Source organism: Pteropus medius, unplaced genomic scaffold (genome assembly GCF_902729225.1).
Source record: "Pteropus medius unplaced genomic scaffold, Ma_sr-lr_union100, whole genome shotgun sequence".
In the NCBI taxonomy this organism is placed as follows: domain Eukaryota; kingdom Metazoa; phylum Chordata; class Mammalia; order Chiroptera; family Pteropodidae; genus Pteropus; species Pteropus medius.
In genome coordinates this window covers 15,738,261-15,761,931 of record NW_024354503.1, presented here as the reverse complement: position 1 = coordinate 15,761,931, position 23,671 = coordinate 15,738,261, and the positions used below count along the sequence as shown (strand labels likewise).

Genomic DNA, 23,671 nt, shown 5'->3' with positions numbered 1-23,671 from the left:
TTGCCTAATGACATAAATTGGTTACTTTTGCAGGGAGAGAAATATGAGAATAGGTGAAGATTGGGAATTTAGAATCATGACTGGGCCCAAAGAGAAGCCACAGGGAAAAGCTGAGCAGAGAGAATGCCCTGGGTGCTTGAGCGGCCACCCAAATAGGCCTTTTCCATAGTCCTGTCCACTCTATGCCTCAGTTTGCTACCTTGGCCCTTTTACCAGTAACATTATTTCTTTGAACCTAGTAAATTTTCTGGTAGGAATTTTTCCTCTGGCTATACTTAAAAAGAGTTTGTCCAGCTATATGAACAGGGGATTTCATTCTGTATTATTTTTAAATAATATTTTATATTAGTTTCAGGTATATAGTACATTGTATACATATATAGAGATTTATATAGTTTATGAAGTGATCCCACTACATTCAGTATTATTTTAATCGTATTAAACACTGGAAAGAGCCAATGAATTTATCAATAGGTTAAATGCATTGTGATGCATTTGTATCAGGAAATATTATGCAGCCATGAAAAACAATGAAGCATTATTAGGTTAAAAAACCAATATGGACTTCTGGTTTATTCATTTATTTAATAAATATTTATTGAGCACCTAATATGCTTCACATGTTGCAGAAAAATCAGACCGGTGAGAAATCAAGCACCACTCGGAGAGTTGGAGAACTCAGGTTTATTATGCCGGCGGTCCCCGAAGAGCTAGCACTCTCAAGATCTGGGACCCAAGCTCAGGAGTAACCTTACTTTTATAGGGTTTATCTGCAATAAATCTGTTATCCAGACAGAACAAGTAAAAGAGAGGGTGAGTCTTCAGTTGATCTTGAGGTCACCCTGCCCTTTGGTTTATATGGCAAGCATGTCTACAGAAGCAGAACAAAGAGCTGATTACAAGGTTAGCCATTTGAGTGGAAAATTCCTCTTCATAGACACTGTTCTAGGAACATGAATACATGCATTAAAAACAGGATCCATGCTGTTATTGAACTTACATTTTAGCTATTCTAGAAATATGACAAACTTTATTACCTAAATCACCACCACACTAAATACAAATATTTAGAAATTTTGGATGAAAATGTGATGAAAATGATCTGAAATGCGTATTTTAAAAATTGACACAGGCAGTGCCATTTTAATTCTGTAGCTTTTGTGTTTTCTCTTTTTTCTTTTTCTTTTTTGGTAGTATTCTCTCTTTGTTTCTAATAGTCTAAAATTTCTCAATGTTTGCCATGATGTCGCTATATTTAAAACAATTGTTCTAGGTACTGGATGGGCTCCCTCAGTCTAGATTCATGTCTGTCAGTTCTTGGATATTTTCTTGAAAACTTTCCTTCATAATTTATACTCATCCATTTTTTAATCATTGATGTTCTCTCTTTCTAGAACTCCTGTTATTCAGTTTTACATTTTTTAATATCTAAGAGCATTTTTTGTTGTTGTTCTTGAATACTTCTTTTCCCCAGCCTCCTGTTTTTCTTTCATGGATGTAAAAATTATATTAGTTTCAAAAATTCCAATGACATTTTAAAATGTTTTCAACTCTCTAACTTGTTTATGTTTCCTCCTTTTTTATATGTTTTAATGTCTCTTTTGTATACTTTGCTCAAATATCTGTTCTCAATTGCTTGCCTGCTCAGAGTTAAGAATGAGTCACTAAAAAGATGATTGGAAGTTCTTTGTACATGGGTCAGGTGACCTGATTGTACCATTTTCTTGGGGTCTGTTATAAACTAAATTATGTCCTTCTCCCCTAAATTCATAACATAAAGCCTTATCCCCCAGCATGACTGTATTTGCAGATAAGGTCCTTAAGGAGATAACCAAGGTGAAATGAGGTCATAATAATGGGGCCCTAATCCAATAGGACTGGTGGACTTATTAGAAAAGGAAGAGACACCAGAAACTTCTTCCTTTCTACACTCACAGACACACACACACACGGCCACGGAAGGACACAGCAAGAGGGTAGCTGTCTGTAAGCCAAGAAGAGAGGCTTCGTCAGAAACCAACCCTGACTGTCACCTTGATCTTGAACTTACAGACTCCAGAACTTTGAGAAAATAAATTTCTGTTATTTAAGCCACCCAATCTGTGGTATTTTGTTATAGCAGTCCAAGCGGTCTAATATAGGGTCCCATTCCTCTGACAGATGTTCTTTCTTTGGGGTTGATCAGTGTCTCTGAAGAAGATTCTCTCAAACTCCTGCCTGGGAGGTAGAAGCCAGCCTTTGGTGTTCTCAGAACCGAGAGGGAAATGCACTGTGGTGAACCTGTTCAGTGTACAGATTTGAATTAATGCCCTAGTATTCAGCACAGTGTCCCTGTCCTTAGCTGTGCCTGGTGTCTCCCAGTCCAAAAATCCTCAGGTACAGTCTCTCTAGAGGATAAACCTCCTGTCTCTTCTAGGGTGAGAGATGGGGTGATCTATATTCCTGCTATACACGCTTTCAAACAATATTCTTGTTTTTAGCATCATTTCACACTCTGAGTCTTTCGAGTTCTACATATGAATCAGCTTGATTCTGGGTTGCTCTACTGCTGGCATAGGTTTTAGCATTCTCTAATTGCTGAGTCAGTTATTTCTTATCCATTTGTTTTCCACTTTCCAAAATTTTGGTGCTGTCATTCTCACTCCCAGTCTGCCTTTCTTTTTTCCCTCGTTACTGTCATGAGGTATTCAATATGCCATGTTTAACTAGCAGTTAGAGCTTAGGTTATAATGCCCATATGGGAACATAAAACAAGACCTTGGGTTCAAGAAACACTTATTAAAACTGAGATCCCCAAATAAAGCCAGGGCTTACAGGGAATGTAACATCAGTGAAAATAGACTAGAGAAAAACTCATGAATTGGCAGAGGGAAATAACAAGCTTGACTTTGACGTTGAGTCTAAGTAGGAAAAAGAACTCTCTCTTAAGAATTTAGGGACAATGCCGCACAACTGAATTAATACTATTAGGGAACCCCCAGGCCAAGAAACTAACATAAAAATTGGTTCTGGGTATCCAGTACTCTTAGAGTGCCTGGTCCTGAGTATATGATGTTCCTAGAATGCCTGACCTTGCAGAAGCATATGAAAAACTACTTTGAAGACACATGCTCTTAACACAGGCCTCTCAAGATTCCCACAGCTAATGCTAAGTGAAGATGATCTCAAAATTTATAATTACAACACACAAAGGAAACGATCATTTAAGTGAGGATTTGCACACATACAAAAAGTAAGCTTATGTTCCCAAGATCTCTAAAAGTACATTAATCTAGTGAATACTATTGAATAAACACATTTAAAAGTATTAAAGTTATGAAACAAATATTTAGAACCATAAATAAATAATAAGACATTATGAAAGAACAGGAATGTTCGAAAACGAACTGAATATAATTTCTAGAAATGAAAAATGAAGTCATTGAAAATAAAAATTCAGTCTGATTCAATACCAGGTTAGACACAGCTAAGAAGAGAAGTTACACACTAGAAGATATACCTAGAATGCAGCACAGATGGTTAAAAGTATGAAAAAGTAAAAAAGAAATTAAAGGTCATGGAGAATAGAAGTTAAACAGAAGTTCCAGAAGGAGGAAATAGAGAGAATGCAAGAAAAGCAATATTTGAAGTAATAATGGCTTTGAAGAGTTACTTGACTATATACCTTGGTTCACAAAGCAAATGTCATCAAATACCAAAGAATCTATATCACATAGACTGTGTTCCCTGCCCACAATATGGTACAATGAGAAATCGGTAACAAAAAATAACAAAGCCATACATATTTGAAAAATTTAAAACATACTAAATGGGCCAAAGAAGAAATCATAATAAAATTAGGAAATATTTAGAAATGAATGATAATGAAAACACTACATACCAAAATTTGTAGAATGTGGTTAAAGCAGTATATAATGGAAATGCATTGCTTTAATTAATCTGTGGTTCTCAAAGTTGGTCCCAGGCCACGCAGGAACTTGATGGAAATGTAATTTTTCAGTCACCACCTAAAACCTACTGAATCATAAGTTCTGAAGGTAGGGTCCAGAAATCTGAATCTCATCAAGACTTCCCTGTGATTCTAATGAATGCTCAGGTTTGAGGACCGCTGTCTTAAATGTACACATTGAGAAAAAGAGAAAGCTTAATATCAAATATCCAACTCAAGAATTTAGAAAAAGAATATTAAAATTAATCCAAAAGTAATAGAAGAAAATAATAATGTTTAAGAGCAGAAAATTTCCTTATAATCTATTTTATTGGCTTTAATTCTGTTAGGACTCTTAGAGAGGCATTATCTTTGCTCATAAATTATAACAATCCCAGTTTTCCTACAGGTTGACTCTGACTAAGGAGTGCATCAGTGCAAAAAGTTGGGCAAAGAAGAAAGTAACATAAAGAAACATTTTAAGATTATCTCATTCTAGGTATCTATGCAGATATAGCCATACATTTTTCTGGATAGAATCATAAGAAAGGATTTAAAATTATTTTCTTTGGGGAAAGGGACTTGGGGTAAGAGGGGTAGTTTTTATTTTTTATTTAAAAAGTAATCCTGTTGAGTTTGAATTTCTAATATTACACATATAATACTTTTATTTTTAAAAGTGATACAAGAATTTATTTAGACTACGAGGTTATGGGTAATTTTTATTTTCTTGAAAAAACCCTTAAATGTACGCCTGAAAATTATATAATTGTATTAACCAATGTTACCCCAATAAACTTAATTTAAAAAAAACTAATATTATAGTGTCATTAACAACAATAACAACAAAAACATGTCTCAGACCTGGACTGGGTCAGGATTTTTCTTTCTCTTTTTTAATTTTGCCTAATGTAATTCACAATCTTCTTCAGAGAATAAATCGGTATGCCTGACAAAATATGCAAGCAATTTCCTGATAAATTCTAAGAGAATTGAAGACTTGTTCTAAGAAACTCACTCATCCAACTGTCAGTTGAATGGAGCCTAATTTTTCCAACCAAACAAATTTCTTCTGTATCTAATCTAAGGATTATCTATTTCTGTGAAACGTCTCTATCAAGAGTAAATATTTAAATTGGCTTGGTAGAATCAGTTTCCTTTGCAGCAAGATTTGTAATAAATTTTGATAAGCGCTCACATCTAAATTGCTTGAAAATGTTTTCTTAAATAACCTTTAAACATGTTTTAAAACCTTCAAAATGTTCACCTTGGTTACTAAAGAAAGAGGGGATAATAAATGACAAAGTTATAGAACTATAGGAATAGAATGTAATTCATTCATTCCACAAGTATTTGAGTGTCTACCATTTGAGAGGCTTTGAAAAGTACTGAGTGTCTACCACGTGCCAGGCATCGTTCTAGAATCTGGGGATACAAAAATGAACAAACGGGGTTGGGGGAATAAAACTACGATTCCCACAATATCTTGCGCTTCCGCCTTTTCCCAGGTGAGCGCTTCTTGCCATTATTCTCCTCTCGTGATTCTAGCTGTGCGGAAAAGCCCCGCCCGTTGATCGGCCATTTGCGGGGTCCCTCCTCAGGAGACGGACTACAACTCCCACAACCGCTTCCTGGGCTTAACGTCTTCCCGGCTGTGCCCGGGACGACTACAGTTCCCAGAAAGCTTTGCTTCCTCCCCTGGGTGTTATTGCCCCTTTCCTGGTGCGGGACACGGTAGAAGCTAGCGACAGTGCCAGTCCTGGGGTTTTCTGTGTCCTTCCCCAGGGCAGGGACGAGGCAGTGACTTGACTCGGGCGCTCAGCCCAGGGGGCGGTGCAGGAGGCCGCTGTCCCTCCTGGCCGGCTGACCTCACGCTGCTTGCCGTCTTCTCCACCCGCCGCCGCGGGGTCGACTCGGGACCGACTGCCTGGGGCAGAGGTGGCGATATCGACCGCCGGGGCTGTGGCGAAGCCGCGGCCCTTGGGGCGGCGGTAGCGGCGTCAGCGCTGGGGGGGAGGAGGAGGGAAGATGGCGTCGGAGCTGGAGCCGGAGGTGCCGGCCATCGACCGGAGTTTGCTGGCATGTTCGGCTGAGGAGACCGCGGGGGTGAGTGCCGGGACCCGGGCGGGGACGCGCGGCCGCCGCAGGCCGAGCCCCGTGGGAGGAACCGACTCCTAAAGACTCTGACTTGGGGTGACCACCGTGCCGGGCTCTTCTGCCTCCCCTGCTGAGGAGCGACTCCGGGAGACCACGGATCCTGCCCCCTTTCCTTCTCTCTTTACCCTCAAAATGCTCCCAGAGCTGCTCTGTGCACCAGCCACCTTTACGTTCCCTTTCTGCCCAGAAGGACCAATTGCTTTTCCATTATTCTTCCTCTCCCCACACTCCCATTAAGTCCCCAACACAAGGGCCTTTGCAATTTATGTCAGATCTTGTAGTTGGGAAGGGAAAGACGCTTCCTAGTGTTTTGAGTATAATCACCCTACTTTATCCTTCTGATTCCTTTTCCTGAGATAAGCAGAGCATTGGCTCCTCCACCGAAACATGCTACCTTAACCGAGTCCCTACTTTGGTTTGGGACAGCCCTGAGCACCAGTGGATGCAAACGACACTGTTCTCCCTTTTTGCCCTTTCTAGTGCGTTTTTACATTCGTTTGGTTGATGAATGTGCCAAAAGTGGTGTCTCGACTGAATGTGAGAAAGTAGTAGTGGAGGCTGGAGATTAAAAAAAAATAATTTTTGTAGAACTTGGGGTTTAGTTGGATGGAGAACAAATGTTATGTAACTTTGGGAGAGCAGCTTTCAGCAAATAGAAGTTAATGTGAGGTTTGGTCACAGCATAGTGAGAGCAGTTATGCCCCAAATTTTAACCATTCAGACTCAGTATTGTACTGAAACTGTAATAGAAATGTGCTTGTGTAAGTAGCAGAGTTGTAAAATGATTACTTTAATAAACTAGATGGCATTTTTCTTCAGGGATAGGGAACAACTATTAGAACAGATTGTCCAGAATGATTATGAATGGACCAAAACAACTTAGGCCCCACCTCTAAGGCCTTCAATTTAAAAAGCTATTAGAAAGGAAGTGAACTTTGAACCCAAGTCAACAATTCGAATGTTACGAACAGAATTTTAGTGGAGCACTGTGGGACTGTTGGTCAGTGAGGAGTTACTTTGGGTGAATTGATGACACTAAGTCAGTGGAATAAATGACAGGAGTAGAGGTGACAAGTTTAAAGAAATAAAGATTGTTGAATGATAAGTCTGCTTTTTTTTTTTAAACCAACTGGTTTAGTTTAGGTCTGTTTTCATTCACTTTCTGCTTAATATTACAACTGCAAAGATTTCAGTGCCCATCGGCCTTCATTTATCCAAAGACTTGAAAAATAAAATGAAAGCAGTGTTATAAGTAAACAGTAAAATAGTAATCATGATGTTCCCTATCCATGTCACTCTTAATAGCCATATTGACATCTAATCTGTTACCTCAAAGTAATTTGTTTTTTACTCCTACTGAATTTTTTGTCTGTTGGCCAAGTGATATAGGCTATGTACTCTATTTTCCCATTTCTAAAAGTGCAAACTACCAAATGATTAGAGCTTCAACTTGTTGAGGTTCCTGATGAAACCAGTTATAAAACTGGTGCTGGAGACCAATGCTCCTAACTCTTGTACAGTGAAATTCTCAAGGTGATGCGGCATGGGTGGGAGGAAATGCGATCAAAATTTATTAACTTGGACTTAATTTGAATTTGTGAAGATTACAATCTGAGCTACATTTTACTTTTGCTCTGTTTACTTTTAAATGGTTTTCTGAATAGTAAGGTGAAAAAAATGTTTAATCTGAAGACCAAAAAAATTTCTTAAAGAAGATGCAAACTAATATTAAAATACGAGATTCTTCCAGCTATGTAACCTGGCTTTACTTTGTGTGGAGTGTATTGTCTGTTTTTAGTCAAAACAGCATAACGCCGAAAACTGTTCTTTCAGCTTAGTTTCCAGTCCAGCTCTTTATCACAAATTAAAATGAATTATAAATTTTTCTCAGGTTAGAACTAAATTTTAGAGTGTAAAAAGGTAAAGAAAGCTAATTACTTATAAGCACTAGTGTCATCTTTCCCATACTTTGTTTACACACTGCTTCTCTAGGACTTTTAACTAGTATGTCTCACAAATAAAAGTATGTAAGCACTCTCTTCAATAACTTTAAGATATTAAAGTGGCCCACCTTTCTTGGTTCCAGTTGATTCCACAACTATGGCTTTCCCAGCACTTCACGAGGCTATACGTTTCATATTCCATGGATTTGATTATAATATGTTCCAGTGGATCGTTATGATTTAAAAAGTACATGTATTGTTTTTTCCTAATTATAAAAGAAATACATATTATAGAAGTTTTGTGTAGTTTTATGTCTATTGGTTATTTTTTGCTTTAAAATTTTTCACGGTTTTATGTATAATTCAAATATATAATTCAGTTCAGTAGTTTTTACTATATTCACAGAGTTGTACAACCATCACCACAATCAGTTTTAGAACATTTATCTCCCTAGATTTTCCAATTCTGGAAATTTCATATAAATGGAATCTTACAATACGTTATTTTTTGTGTCTGGCTTCTTTCACTTAAGATAATATTTTCAAGATTCATCCATGTTATAGCAAATATCAGTACTTCGTTTTTATTGCCAGATGATATTCCATTGTATGCATATACCATATTTTATTTATTCTTCAGTAGATAGACATTTGGGTTGTTTGGATGCTATGGACATTGCATACAATTTTTTTGTGGGGACATGTTTTTATTTCTCTTATTCCTATACCCACGAGTGGAATTTCTGGCTTATATGGTAATTCTGCGCTTAATGTTTTGAGGAACCCCTAAATTGTTTTCCAAAGTGGCTGCATCGTTTTACATTCCGACCAGCAGGATATGAGGGTTCCAGTGGATTTCTCCACATCCTTGTCAGAACTTGTTGTCTTTTTGATTATAGCCATTCTGTTGGCCGTGAAGTGGTATCTTATTGTAGCTTTGATTTGTATTTCCCTCATGACTCATAGTGTTGAACTGAACATCTTTTCTTTTTCTTTTTTTTTTGAACATCTTTTCATGAGCTTACTGGCTGTTTGTATATCTTCTCTGGAAATTTAAATTCCTGTTTTTTGCCTGTTTTTAAATTAGTTTTTTTTTTTTCTCTTTTATTATTGAGATTCTGTTTTAATTTAGGAATGCTTTTACTTCATTTCTAGAACTCATGATTTGTTTAAATTTTTCTTAATAATATAGTCTGGAAAACTCCATTTCAGCACTAATGATTGTTGTTTTACAATTAACTTATATGTCGGTTATCCTTGTTTGAAAGCAAAGTCAAATGTGGTTAAAGGATAGAATTTTAATCAGGTATAGAAAAATAGATACTGTAATAAAAGGCTACCCTCTAGGGATTCTTTCTTTTTGTGTTTAGTTGCTCTCTATCTCAAGGCTTAAATTTAGCATTCAAAAACAAGAAAGCTTCTGGAAACATTGTCATAATATGTTTACTTTAGTGGAATGAGTTGACAGTTTCTTTACTTCCCTATCGAAGCCTTTTAATAAGATTGTGCTCATTACTCTGTTGTGCACATTGGTGTGACAGCCACAAGTGTCTGAAATAAGGACAAATTAACATGTAACGAAATTAGAAATCTTAATTTTTCATGTTGAACACTTACATAGTTAGCTTACATTAGTGAGAACTAATGTAAAAAGCTGTAGATTTATTCTTTTGAGAAATATGTGAGCTATTATTCTGAAAGGTAGCCAGAACGTTTTTCCTCCTGCTTACTTTCTCTCACAGCTTTTTTCTTCTTTTAAACTGTGTTGTTGCCAGTCACTAATTCATCAGTCTCTCTGGTATAGAATTCTCATGTAAAGGTACTTTATATATTTTTTAAATTTAATGGCATTAAGATGCATATAATAGATCCCAAATCTGTTAGATGGTTTTGCATTTGGAGCATATGCCTGCCTTTCTTAAACCATATTTTTATATCTTGTTAATAATTTTTAATATGCAATGTTATTTAAAATAAAGTGTTTTACTAATAATATATTTTATGTAAGGTGGCTAATTTTCTTTCTTAACCAGAAAGAAAGAAAATATTTGTTTTTTCAAATATCAATAGAAAAACAAATATCAAAGAAAAACAAATTTGATATTTGTTTCTGAATTTTTTAAGAAATCTGTGAACAGATTTAACCTTCAGTGTTGTTGGAGCTACAAAATAACATAATTTATTTTAGAAAGCATCACTTTTTATTTCTCTTGGATTAAAATTGTGCAGAAGTGACTTTTAAGAGAAATGAGAACATAAACATATAAGAAAAACAAAAATTGTTTTAAAAATAAAACCTTTAAATGTGTTGTAAATTAAAATTACCTGAAGCATAACTTTCTACGATCAAGGTGAATTCTCTGAATCTCAGTGCTTAACTTTTCATTCATAAGCAGTGAATTGCTTAGAATAATTTGACTATCTTCATTCATATTTGAAATAGGGTCTGCTGACAAGTGGGTGAAAAACTGAATATTTACCTATGAATGTGACCAAAAAAGTGGTTTTTAGTTCAGAGAATTAGATTCTAGTTTGTTGTTGGTTAATGACTCTGCCTTTTACTGTTGACTACTATTTTTCTTGTCGTTTTATAATTATTGAACTCTGTATGTGTGAGAGAGAGTGAGATTGATTGATTGATTGATTGACTGACTGACTGAGAACCACTGCTCAGAAGGAGGAGAGAATCTTTAAACCTGTGGGATTGTCTGTTGTTTTAAGAGTAGTTTAGTCTCTTTCTACTTGCATAAAGCGAACACAACAAAGTAACATTTGAAAAAAAATAGTTTCACTTTACGGGTGAACACTTTTTCACTCTTTTTGGTCCCTTAGGAACAAGATTTTTACATTTTTATTAAAAGTTCTCTGAATTGATAAATTGACTAGAAAGTTAACATATACCACCTCATGAACTCTTTAAATCTATATGTAATTTTTACAATGAAGGAAATGGGCTGACGATGGTACAAATAATAGTTAAAATGAAAATCTTTTACTGTTATGGTGTTAGACATCGCTTGAACATAAACTCTTTTTTTTAATGAGGGTGTCATTTGGAGCTTAGGTTGTAAGCCATAGATAAACACTGGACATACAAATTAGCAGTTCAGTTAACTTTGTTTTTGTAGAAATGAGTCATTTCACGTTTTCTGATTTAAAAAATTTTAATTGGTTTAGAGCCAAATGAGTTGTAATTACATAAAGTAGTATGGAAGACAGACATATAGACAGAATTGGCAGTGAAAGCAGGGGTAAATGACAGAATACAGGAAAAAGATTTAAGATTAAGGAAGTAGGGAAAAGAAAGGAGATGGTTTGAAAGATGCTTTACCTGGGGCTTAATCGGTTTAGTTTTTAAAGACTACAGGTCCGGGTCTGCTTTATCTCTGCTTTCATTAAAACCATATGGAGGATCTTTCTGCAGTGTCAGTGTTATGTGACACTAAGTAGTGTAAACATATTTATAGTCATTCAGTTAACAGATTTTACTGAATGACCACTGGGGCCAGGTTCTGTTTTATATTTGGGGGATATGGAAACCAAAGATGGGGATGAAGAATGGCCTGACAAGACATCTTAGAGAAAGTGAAACATAAACTGAGATCTGAAGAATGAGTAGAAAATAGCAGAGAGAGAGAGGAGCCAATACAGGTCAGGAGGAGGAGACAGGAGAGTATGATACAAGGCAAAGGACCTTGTACACCATGTCAGGGGAGTCAACTTGATCCTCAGTACGGAGGAAGCTGAATGATGTGATCAAATTGTCATTTTGCAAGAATCACTCTGGTAGTGAGGTTAGAAAATGGACTGTAGAGGAGTAAGACTAGTGGGGATCACCAGTTTAAGACATTGTTGCACTAAATTTGGTGAAAGATAGAAATGGGGGGTTTGGACTAAGGTGGTAGAGATAATGACTCTGGAGATGGAGAGAAAGAAATGAATAGATTCAGTAAACATTTAAGGAGCCTAATGGACAAAACTTAATTGGATGTTGGGTTGAGGAAGAAGGAATCTTTTCAAGTTTTTCTGGTTTGGCTACCTGGATAGATGCTGGTATCTGAAATAGAGAAATGAAGAAAATAGGGGTTTTTTTGGTGGGTAGATCATTAATTAGTTCAGTCTTAGGCATATTGAGTTGGTGTCTTGAGAGGAGGGAAAAAAAACTTTCTTCTGTTTCTCTCTACATTCACATCAGTACTCTGGCTACCAAATGTGTGTATTGGGGGCGGGGGGTCCCCACACCAACCAACTCTTATTCCCTGCAGACACCAACTGGGTGTCCTACAGTTCAATTCAGTTCTGACACTATAAACCTAGAGTTAGCATCAGATACCACAGATTAAGGGCTCAGCCTCACAAGACTACCTCCCTTCCCCACTTCATATGCCAATCACAAGTAGTGGGTCCTCAAGTTACCCGCAACTTTTGTCTGACTTGGCTACAAATAAAATGACCCTTTATTTGGGTTCAGTAATTTGCTAGAATGGCTCACGGAACTCAGGGAAAACAAATGATACAACTCAGGAACAGCCAGATGGAAGAGATGCATAGAACAAGATATGTAGGAAGAAGTGTGGACCTTCCATGCCCTGTGCCAGCACCTCTGTGTGTTCACCAACCCTGACATTTAGGGGTTTTTAATGGAGGCTTTGTTACATAGGCGTGATTGATTAAATCATTGGCCCATTAACTTAGCCTCCAACCCTTCTCCCCTTTCCTGAGGTTAGGGGTGGAGACTGTGAGTTCCAATCTTCTAATCTCATGGTTGGTTCCCCTGGCAACCAGCTCCCTAAGGGGACTTGTTATGAATAACAAAAGACTCCTTTCACCTTTATCTCACTTATCACTTAGGAAATTTCAAGAATTTTAGGAACTCTGTGCCAAGAATGAGAAGAAGACCAAATATGTATTTCTTATAAATATACCACATTACCACATTATCTGTTAGATACCTAAGTATCATTGTCACAAGTAATTGGACATAAGGAGTTGTGGACAGAGAAAAGTGGCTGTTTTTGGTTTTCAGCAGGGAGAGCAAAGAGGAAAGGGCGCTCAGGTTGATCAGGAAAAGAAGGCATAATTGATGGAACAAAGCCTCTTGTGGACTGACGGTCAGTCCACAAGAATGTGGTATTATCATCTCATATATTAATCAGAAATATAACTTAATGTATTGCCTGTTTATATTCACTGTGTGCTCTCCTATCAGCAAACTGACTAGAGAATCTAAATTGCAGTCAGAATATCGGGATGATCACTTCTAAAGGTTATGTAAATGCCTAATCACTATGTTGTACACCTGACCCTAATATAATATTGTGTGACAATTATATTTGAAAATAATTTAATAAATTGAAAATATTTGAACAAAGCACTAGAAAGGAAGTCAGATGGGCTTAATGGCTAGTGTCTTATATAATGATTTGTGGTCATTCTCCTATACTGCCTATAGAATGTTGCTTTTAGAGTCCAGGAAAGGGGCTAATTTTACTTTAAGTAGAATTCTAAAATATTTTGGATTTTAATAAAGTTGTAAATTTTACTCTTTTTGGAAAGAAGACATACACTGATGAGTGTTGTCAACAAAATTATAAGACTCATCATTATTTTGGTACCTAAAAGAAAACAGGTTTATTCAAATTAGCAGTTTATTGACATTGTTTAAAACTAATTTTTTGTTGTTGTTATAGAAATGGCTGCAAGCAACTGACCTCACTAGAGAAGTGTACCAGCATTTAGCCTACTATGTACCCAAAATCTACTGCAGGGGTCCCAACCCTTTACAGGAGGAAGACATGCTGGCACAGCATGTTTTGTTGGGACCAATGGAATGGTACCTTTGTGGTGAAGATCCTGCATTTGGATTTCCAAAACTTGAACAAGCAAACAAACCTTCTCATCTTTGTGGTCGTGTTTTTAAAGTAGGAGAACCCACATATTCTTGCAGGTAAAATATTATAATTTTCTTTTAAAAGGCTCTTGTTTTTACTTGATATTTTTTTCTGAAACCTTACATTTTTATTTTAAAAGTGAAATATAAGTATGCAGCAAATAGGTACAGTGCAATAAATAATTATGAAACAATTATGTAATTATTTTCCAGGTCAAGAGCTAGAACATCACCAGCATTCCAAAAACCCACTGTGCGCTTTCCTCCTACTCCATAATTAAGTGCTACCTTGCTCTTGTAATAATCACTTCCGTGGTTTTCTCGATAATTTTTCAGTGACAGTGAATCTTTTTGATGTTTAAATGATCCCAAATTTGGCCTGTGGGAGCCCCATCACACAGCTTCTTTGTCTTTTTCGCATGCCTTTGTTAGTTCTTGAGTGCTGCTTTACCTTCTGGCTCAAGATGTCCACAGCTCACTTTGTACTCACTCTGACCTATATGTAGAATCACGTTACTAGACCAAAGCAGGTCCTAATGCTCAGGAGTTGCCAACCAAAAGACGACTCCCAAGATGATTTTATGAGAAGGAACTTTCTTGCGAGTCAGCAGGAGAGGACACATCGGGAATCATTCTCAGAGCACTTTGTCTCTGAACAAAACATCGCATCCATCTTTATTAGGGGTAATTATGCATATACATCAAGGTAGACTTTGTCATTGCATGTATAGGTGAGGACATTTCCAGCACAGGTACAGTCAGGAAATGTGGATATATATATATACTGTGTGTTCAAAAATAGTGGAAAAGCTCTGTCCCTGGGTGGAGATTTTAGTATTATAATGAAGAAAGTTCATGAGGAGGTCACTGGAAGGTCCTTCATCTGCTCCATCTGGTCTCAGGCAGTTTTACCTGGTTCACCGCCCCCCCACCCCCACCCCTGGTCCTGAAAACCATCCTGGGCTTGTTCCTGAAAAAGTTCTGGCAATCATCAACGTCAAGGATTGCCTAGATATGAATGAACATCTGATTAAGTCTTGGTCTTTCTGTGAAACTTTCAGCAAATTACAAGATAGCATTATACAAACCTTATACTTTTGGAATGTGGGGTTACAGGTTAATCAAGGCAAAATTATAAACTCTAAACAAAGGTTAATCTATGCTAAGTTATCTGGTGGCTACATGCCTAGGTTAGGTTACGCTCAATTCTGCAGGGAGTTTCCTTTTAGTTAAGAATGGTAGTTAGAAACCATGATCTGGGTGCTCTATGTACTTGTTGCTACGAGGATGATGACTTTTTTTAATGTTGCAAATTGAGTATCCAAGGGTAGAAGATAAAAAGGAAGGTGCCTGTCTCCTTTATAACCTTCTATTCTTCTCAGAACTAATCATTATTAACATCTTCTTATGTTTCCTTCTGGACTTATCTATGCATATGCAAGCCTGTGTATATAATTATCTTAAATGTACATATATGCAAACATACATACCAAAGGAAATACATTATATATACTGGGCTAAATTTTCCTTTCTCTAACAAAATCTTGCCATGTTTATATCAGCTAATATAGCTAGATTGTGTTGATGTACTATTAATAGAGGCATTGCATAACATTTTCTTCCATAAGACTTTTTCATGTAAGACTTTAATAAGCTTAATTTTGGTGAAGGCCTCTGGGTGTCTGATAGTCTTTATCAGCATGGTTAGAATACTAATAAAGATATTTTTATGTATAGAAAGACTGCCAGATCTAGTTTTTTGTCGATCTTTACAAAAACCTCTTAATTGAGTTCTTAATTGACGTTTGGCGCACCAGAGCTAGTTTAACCTTATAGTTTACAGGTGAGAAAACTTAGCTTCAGTTGTTCCAGTAAAGGAACCAGTTCCAAAGCATACATTTAAATGGCATATCTTTTAATTTTCATTTGAGTTCCCTCAGTTTTTCTTTGATTTTCATGATCTTGACACTTTTGAAGATTACAGGCCAGTTACTTTGTAAATATCAATTTGGGTTTGTCTGATAAACTTCATGATTAGAGTCAGGTTGCGTCTTTCACAGGAATATCACAAAAATCACCTGTTCTCTATCAAGGAGCATATGATTTTGATTTGGTCGATAAGCGATGTTAACTTAGATCACTTAATTAAGGGGTTGCTGCAAGACTTGTGCACTGTGAAGTTACTCTTTTCCCCTCCATAATCAGTTTTGTTGGGAGTAATTTGAGACTATTAAATAGCCTGTTTCTTATCAAGTGTTCAGTTTTCATTTATTTATTTCAGTATGTATTCATAGAGTCCCATTATTCTTGTGCTCAGATTGTTCTAGATTTGACCACTGGGAGCTCCTTTAAGCTGTTGTCTTTGTTCTTTTTAATGCCCCTATCATTCTTTGAGAACTTGTTTTTTCTTTCTGACACGATGTTTCAGGCACATCTTGGGCTTTTTTTCCAGCCCTAAAACCAACCATTTCTTCAAGGGGCCTGCTTCCTTTTTAGTGGAGATTCTTGTTTAGAAATAAGATACTAGGTGTGCTTGTTGCTGTTGGTATGTCACTAAATCCAGGCTCTCTGAGTGGATCTGTAGTCTGTATCTGTCTGTGGATACATATTGAAAGAGTGATTAAAAACCATGCATTTACAATGATCTCTCTAGTTTTAGTCCAACACCACAAGATTCTCGTTTTCTCCCTTTGCATATTTGTAACGCCCTTTTCTGAGGAACCTGATTATCATCCTAAAAATATTTGCTTATTTAATCATTTTCCTGTGTGCAGCCATTCTCTTGCTACTGCTGTCACTGCCACCCAGCTCTGCATAGTTGCCCTCCTTACCCCATTTGGGCTCTACACCCTATGCTGGGCCATGGTGGTCTTCCCACCACCCCTTGTTAGGGCAGATATAAAATAAGTCTTACTTTAGGACAGTTGGTCCTTAATCCAGGTATTGGCCTTTCTGGTATCTCAGCTGGATGTCTGCCTTGACCAGAATTCCAAAGTCCTCTAGCAATGCTTGCTAGACTTCAAGTATCTCTGTGGCACTCTCATCCACTCTCCAGTAAACTTGGAGAGTGTTGCCCTGTGTATGTGCAGCCCAACATTCAGCCAAGAACTCATTTACTAATGACCCCCACCTAGACTTCTGCCCCTTCCTGACCCCTCCTATCCTGTACACATTCCACTTTTCTGGTTCCCCGACCCACAGCTTCCAGCCATTTTACCTGCCCCAATCTCTGATCTACTCTCAGCTCAGCAAGACCTTCCACTCTGCTTAGACTCTAGCTCACTGTGCCACAGGTGAGGATTCATGCCCTCAGTGAGAGGCAGGGCCATCATGGAACTCACCTCATGAATTTTCCTTCTCTTAGTTATTGAAGCCTAGTGCTACCTGTTCAATGCCTGGAAATAGTTGCCTCGTGTATCCACCTAGTTTTGTGCTTGTAGACAGTGGGAGCATAGTTCAGTACCAGTTATTTTGTCATGACCAGAATTGGAAGTCACTTATGTTTGTTGAGCACCTTCTGGGCACCACATTTAATGCTAAGTGCTTTATATATAATCTTGTTTAATTCTTCTATAAACTTTTGAGGAGATGGGTTCGAATGGTTAAATGACTTACCTGCAGTCATAAAAATTGAAACCAGGGCTCTCTGATTTTAAAGTTCATCTTTTCATTTCACCTTTCTTTGATTCTCAAATATTGGTCTCATGACTTTTTTACTCATACTCAGTAAAATGAGGGTAAAAGTAGGAAAAATGTACTGAGGTTTTTTTTGCAGTTAAATTCATTTCATTCCTAAATTTGGAGAGATACTCTTTGTTGTTAAAATATTGGTATATAAAATGAAGGCAATGAATCAAGTAATTTTGTTTTTTAATTTTTTAGAAAAAAAAATTTGCAGCACTTTTCTGGTCCTTATTCTGGTCCCTGAAACTTGGAATTCTGGGAACTACTACACGCTAGCACTCTGATTCCTAACCAGAAAATCGAGTTGCGTTGCACTGTTGTCTTCTGTACCAAGTACATGCAAAGAATATTAAATAAAAAGTATATTTGGGCTGGAGAAAAAGACTTTATGGTGACTCAGAATTGTGGCCTTGGCTTGAACTCTCTTCTCCTACATTACTGTTTCCTTCATTATATAAATATTAGGTGCTCAGCAAGTATTTGTTGAGCGAATGTCTGTTACATTGTTCAAAATACAGAGGACCGTTGTAAAGATGTTGTTTTGCTGTTTCTACTTTAAATAGCTTGACTATTCATGTTTGTTGCACATTTCCATACTTGTTCTAGTGGCAGTATCATGTTTATTATAAGCCATCTACTTTCTAGGATGTTACTCATAGTTAAATACAGGAATTTTTTCCCATTCTGGATATGTAAGATTTTTTAAACCAAATACTTAGTCTTCAGATAAGTTACTGAGCCATCTCAAGCAGAGAGTGGTAGAGATAGTTTTACTCCTTTTCTGTCCAGAAGTAAATGGGTTTCTATTGTGGAAAACCCATTTATTTCCAGTGAAAAGAGCTGTGTCTTCAGTTTCTTGCTTTTGAAAAAATTTGAAGACTTGATCTCTTTAAGACTATTTCTTTTTGACATGAATAGTCCAGAGATTGAAATCAATACTGTTTTAGTTTTTAAAATATTAGCCACTTCTAACTGTAACTATGATACATGAATGAAATTTTACAGTATATATTGTAATTGTGGCTTTTTTTAATTTCACAATTTATCTTGGAGATAGTTCCCTGTCAGTATATATAAATCTACATCATTGTTTTAACTGCTGTGTTTCCGTAGCAAGGACAGACCATAATTTATTTGATTGCCCTATGTAATCAGAAATGGGGAATATCTAGGGTTTTTTTTCCAGTAGCAAACTGTGCTACAAAGAACACATACATATTTGTATGCATCTATTTTTACATGTCTCAGTATTTTTCAAGGTAAATACCTAGAAGTAAAATCTGAGTGCTGTGTCACTGTGTTGTCACTGTGACCTTCAAAGTATTGGAATGTCCCTCGTCTACCATACTTTCTCTGACCTGAGAAAATGACAGTAAGTGGGCAGTTGATATCTCCAAGATAATCTAGTTTGGATTCCTGTAGTTATCTAGAAGGAGTCTTGTATTGGTTTGGAGGTTTGTGATAATTTTTATTTATGATTACATAAATAAAGGAAGTTCTTTTTGTTTGGTTCAGAATCGAACATAGAAGTACATGGGGTACAATACGAACTTTACATTTATGCCTTTAGACGTTAGGAAATAGTAGAACTATGAATAGATTACTACATGGTAATTCTTTCATGTAAAGAAACAGATTTATATTACTAAAATTTTCCTATTGGTACATATTTGAGTTTTTTAAAGAGAAAATTTACGTATTTTGAAAGGCACAAATCTTAGTTGTATTTTTTTTAACAATAGCTAACCTCGTGTAGCTCACATTCTGTCAATATATAGAACGTTTCCATCTGAGTAGAAATTTCCCTGTTAAAGCTTCAGCCCTTACATAACCACAATTCTGATATTTTCTCCTTAGATTAGTTTTGCCTGTTCTAGAACTTAATAAAAATAAAATCATACTCCTTTGTGCCTGATTCTTTTACTCAGCATGTCTTTGTCAGATTTATTCAGAATGGTACTATTGTCAGAAATTGGTCCAGGTTTTATTGCTGTGTAGTAGTGCATTGCATGAATGTACTGTAGTTACCCATAATCCTTTGTCCCTCTGCTAGACATTTGGGTTGTTTCCAGTTTGAGGCTATTATGAGTATAGCTTCTATGACCTTTTGTTTGAGCAACTATTCTCTTTTTTTTTTAGTGGAAATTTTAAAAATTTAAAGGAAAGAAAAATGGTAATTTATTTCATAAATCATATCAGCTTTTGCAAACATTTTAAGTGCAACATTATTATTATGTACTTAGTCATACTTTATGTTTACTATACCAAATGACATAAATCTCATACTGTTAAAAATCTTCAGCTTTTTGTGACACATTTTAGGAATATTAAGACACCATTAAGATATGCCTTTCTAGACTAATCTAATACAGTGAACACTCTTAGCTGGTACATTAGTTGCTGGCTATGAGCATTTGTAAACAAGTCTTTTTGTAGACATGTTTAATTTTTCATAGATAAATCTCTAGGAGTGGAATAACTGGGTCAAAGGGCAGATATATGTTGAACTTTATAAGAAACTGCCAAAACTTATTCCAGAATGGTTTTTCATTCCCTCCAGTAATGTAAGAAAGTTTCACTTGCTCCAGAGCCCTACCGATATTTGATATTGTCAGTCTTTTTAATTTTAGCCATTCTGTGTAGTGGTATCATTATGGTTTTAATTTTCCCTGACGACTAATGATCTTGGTACAATTTTACATGTGCTCATTGCTCATCATCTAACTTCTGAAGATTTTGTTCTTTTGTCTTTTTTTATTATTATTATTGGATTATTTGCCTTACTATTGGGTTATGGAGTTCTTTCTATATTCTGGATAAAAGTACTTTATCAGACATTTTTGTAAATATTTTCTCCCAGTCTGTGGCTTGCCTCTATGGTATCTTTTGATGACAGAAGTTTTTAATTTACCAGTTTTTTTTATTTTGTGATATTGTTTCCTGTGTTTAAGAAATGCCTCCTTCTTCTAGTGGCAAAGCTATTCTCTTTGTTTTCAACTACAAACTCTGAAATTTTAGATATTACGTCTGTGTTTGTGATCCATCTCAAACTAATTTTTTTTTATGGCTTGAAGTAGGGGGTTGATCTTCCTTTATTACATGTGGATATCTAGTTCCAGCACCATTGATCCTTTTCCCATTAAATTGCTTTAGTACTTTATCAAAAACCCCTTTACTGTGTAAGTGTGGGTCTATTTCAGAACACTCAATCTATTCCATTCATTGATATGCCTATTCTTATGCCAATAACCACATTGTCTAGATTACTGTAGCCTTATAGTAAGCCTTGAATTGATTAGTGTAAATCTTCCATTTTCGTTTCTTTAAAAAAATTTTTTTTGTCTATTTCATGTCTTTTGCATTTTTATAATTTATAACTTTAGTATCAGCTTGTCAGTTTTTATTTTTAAGACTGTTGAGATTATGATTAGAATTGCATTGAATCTATAGGGGAGAATCGACATTTTAACAATATGGAGTTTTCTAATCCGTAAACATTTCTCACCATTTACTGAGGTCATCTTCTTAAATCTCTTTTAGCAGTGTCATGTAGTTTTTAATGTAGAAGTTGTGCACACCTTTTGTTATATTTATTTGTAAGCATTTTATGATGGTATTATTTTTAGTTTCTTAGTTTTAGTTTCCATTTTTCTGTGAGTATAAAGAAATATAATTGGTTTCTGATATTAAACTGTGTCTGTCCTGTAACCTTGCTAAAGTTAGATAGTGATTCTTACAGTAGTTTTTGTTTTGTTTTTTCTTCCTCAGAATTTTTACATAATCATGTCTTCTCTGAATGGAAACAGTTTTACTTTGCCTTTTCCAATCTTTTTGCCTTTTATTTCTTTTTTGTGCCTTATTGCACTGGTGAAAGTGGGATATCCTTGCTTTGTTCCCAATTTTAGGGGGAAGGCATTCAGTCTTTCACTGTTAGGTATGATGTTAGGTATAGTTTTCTCATGCATACCCTTTATCTCATTGAAGAAGTTCCCTTCTATTCCTGGTTTGGTGATATTTTTTGTGGGGTTTTTTTTGTTGTTTTTCTAAATAACTATTGAATGTTGTCATGTGCTTTTATTACATCTATTGAGATTATCATAGTTTTCCTTTTTTATTCCATTAGTGATTGCATTGATTCATTTTTTATTACTGAGTTTCAAGTTTTTCATTACTGAGATAAACTCCACTTGATTATGATGTATTATAACTTTTATATATTTCTGGATTCAATTTGCTAATGCAGTGTTAAGGATTTTTGTGCCTATACTCCATGAAATATATCAGTCTGTCATTTTCTTTAAATTTCTTTGTCCGGTTTTGGTATACAGAGTTATGCCGACCTGATGAAATGAATTGAGAAGTATTCCCTTTTCTTGTATTTTCTGAAAACTTTGTGTCAATTTGGTATGATTTGTTACTTAAATGTTTGTTAAAACATGCCAGTAAAACAAACCATCATGGCCTAGTGTTTTCTTTGGAGGAAGATTGATGACAAATTAAATTTCTTTGGTACTTATTAGAGTTATTCAGAATGTTATTTCATCTTGTATCAATTTTGGTTTATTGTATTTTTCCAAAAAATATATTTCATTGTATAATGTCAGGTTTATTGACATAAAATTGTATATAATATTGTCGTGTGCTATTGATGTTTGTTGGTATCTGGTGATGTCCCCACTTTCTTTCATTTCTGATACTAGTAATTCATGTCTTCTCTCTTTAATCAGATTTATTAATCTTTTCAAAGAATCAATTTTTGGCTTTGTTAATTTTCTCTTTTATCCGTTTTATTGATTTATGCTCTTATTGGTATTCTACTTATTTTAGATTTAATATGTTTATATTTCTTTAATCTGTAGATTATTTACATTGTTTAATTTCTGATTATTTGGGGCTTTCCTAGATATCATGTTGTAGCTGATTTCTGTAAGGTTTCAGTTTTGAAATTTATTGAGACTTGTTTTATAATTCAGCAATATGGTCAGTCTTAAACATTCCATGTAAACTTGAAAAAGTATATTCTGCAGTTGTTAGATATAATACTCTCTGAGTGTAAATTAGGGCAAAGTGGTTGATAGTGCCATTCAGATCTTCTATATACTTACTGACTTTTATGACTAATTTTATCAATTATTGAAAGGGGTATTAAAATCTTCTAATGTGATTGTAGATTTGTTTATTTCTTTAGATCTATCAGTTTATGTTTCATGTATCTATAAGCTGTTTTAATAGCTATACATAGAAATTTATACTTTCTGTCACTACCTGATGTATTGACCCTTTAATCATTATGAAATGTCACTGTTCTTTATTAATTCTGGTAACATTCCTTGTCTCGGGGTCTATTTTATCAGATTTTAATATAGCCACTCCTTTCATAACGTATGTTATACTTATTTCCTCCAGTGATTGCCCTAGAATTTGCAATATATAGTATTTACAACTAATCAAAATCCACTAAAAAATTTTTTCTTTATCCTTACTTTTGTTGTTTGTCTTTACTTGTTTGCCTTTACTTTTTGTTGATTTTTTGTTTGTCTCTTTTACTTTTGAAGGGTAGTTTTTCAGATATAGAATTCTAGGTTGGTGGGTTTTTTTTCTAGCAACACAAGAAGGTAAAGTGCTCAAAAAGGTGAGGGCATGTTGAAAGGACACAGAAGCCAACCTAAAAGAGTTCCCAGTGGCACAGCCGAAACAATTTGAGCAATAAAATAATTAGTTGTGGTATTAAATTATAACCCATAGACTAAATTATCCGTGAGTTCATACTGATATAACCAGATATTTGAATAAATAAACAAATGGGGGAGAAGGGATATTTTCAGTAGCTTTCCTATACTGAGGAGTTCTAATTAATAAAGGAATAAGGGAAGTAAAAAACCATTAAGCAAATAACAGTAATAATTGTAGGCAAGATCCATTGATAAATGCAGCAACTAGTGGGAGAAAGTTTGAGGAGAAATAAGAGGATATTTGCATAGTCACAAAGTATCTCCCTAAGAATATTTAATTACAAAAAGAACAGTAGCAACTTTACAGCAAAGAAATCTGGCAGATATCTTTTTAACA

At 35.5% G+C, this 23,671-nt stretch overlaps 1 protein-coding gene across 3 annotated transcripts in view; it reads left to right on the top strand.

The window, feature by feature from the left end:
- Positions 1-5,592: 5,592 nt before the first annotated feature.
- Positions 5,593-23,671, top strand: part of UBR2 (ubiquitin protein ligase E3 component n-recognin 2) — a 98,400-nt gene continuing 80,321 nt past the window's right edge. The window contains exons 1-2 of one of the 3 annotated variants that reach the window (XM_039854624.1): positions 5,593-6,034; positions 13,719-13,975. In XM_039854624.1, the coding sequence (XP_039710558.1) occupies positions 5,957-6,034; positions 13,719-13,975 (335 nt within the window). In that variant the 5' untranslated portion in view covers positions 5,593-5,956. The remainder of the gene's footprint in view (positions 6,035-13,718; positions 13,976-23,671) is intronic. The other 2 variants (XM_039854622.1, XM_039854623.1) reach the window with 2 other exon arrangements.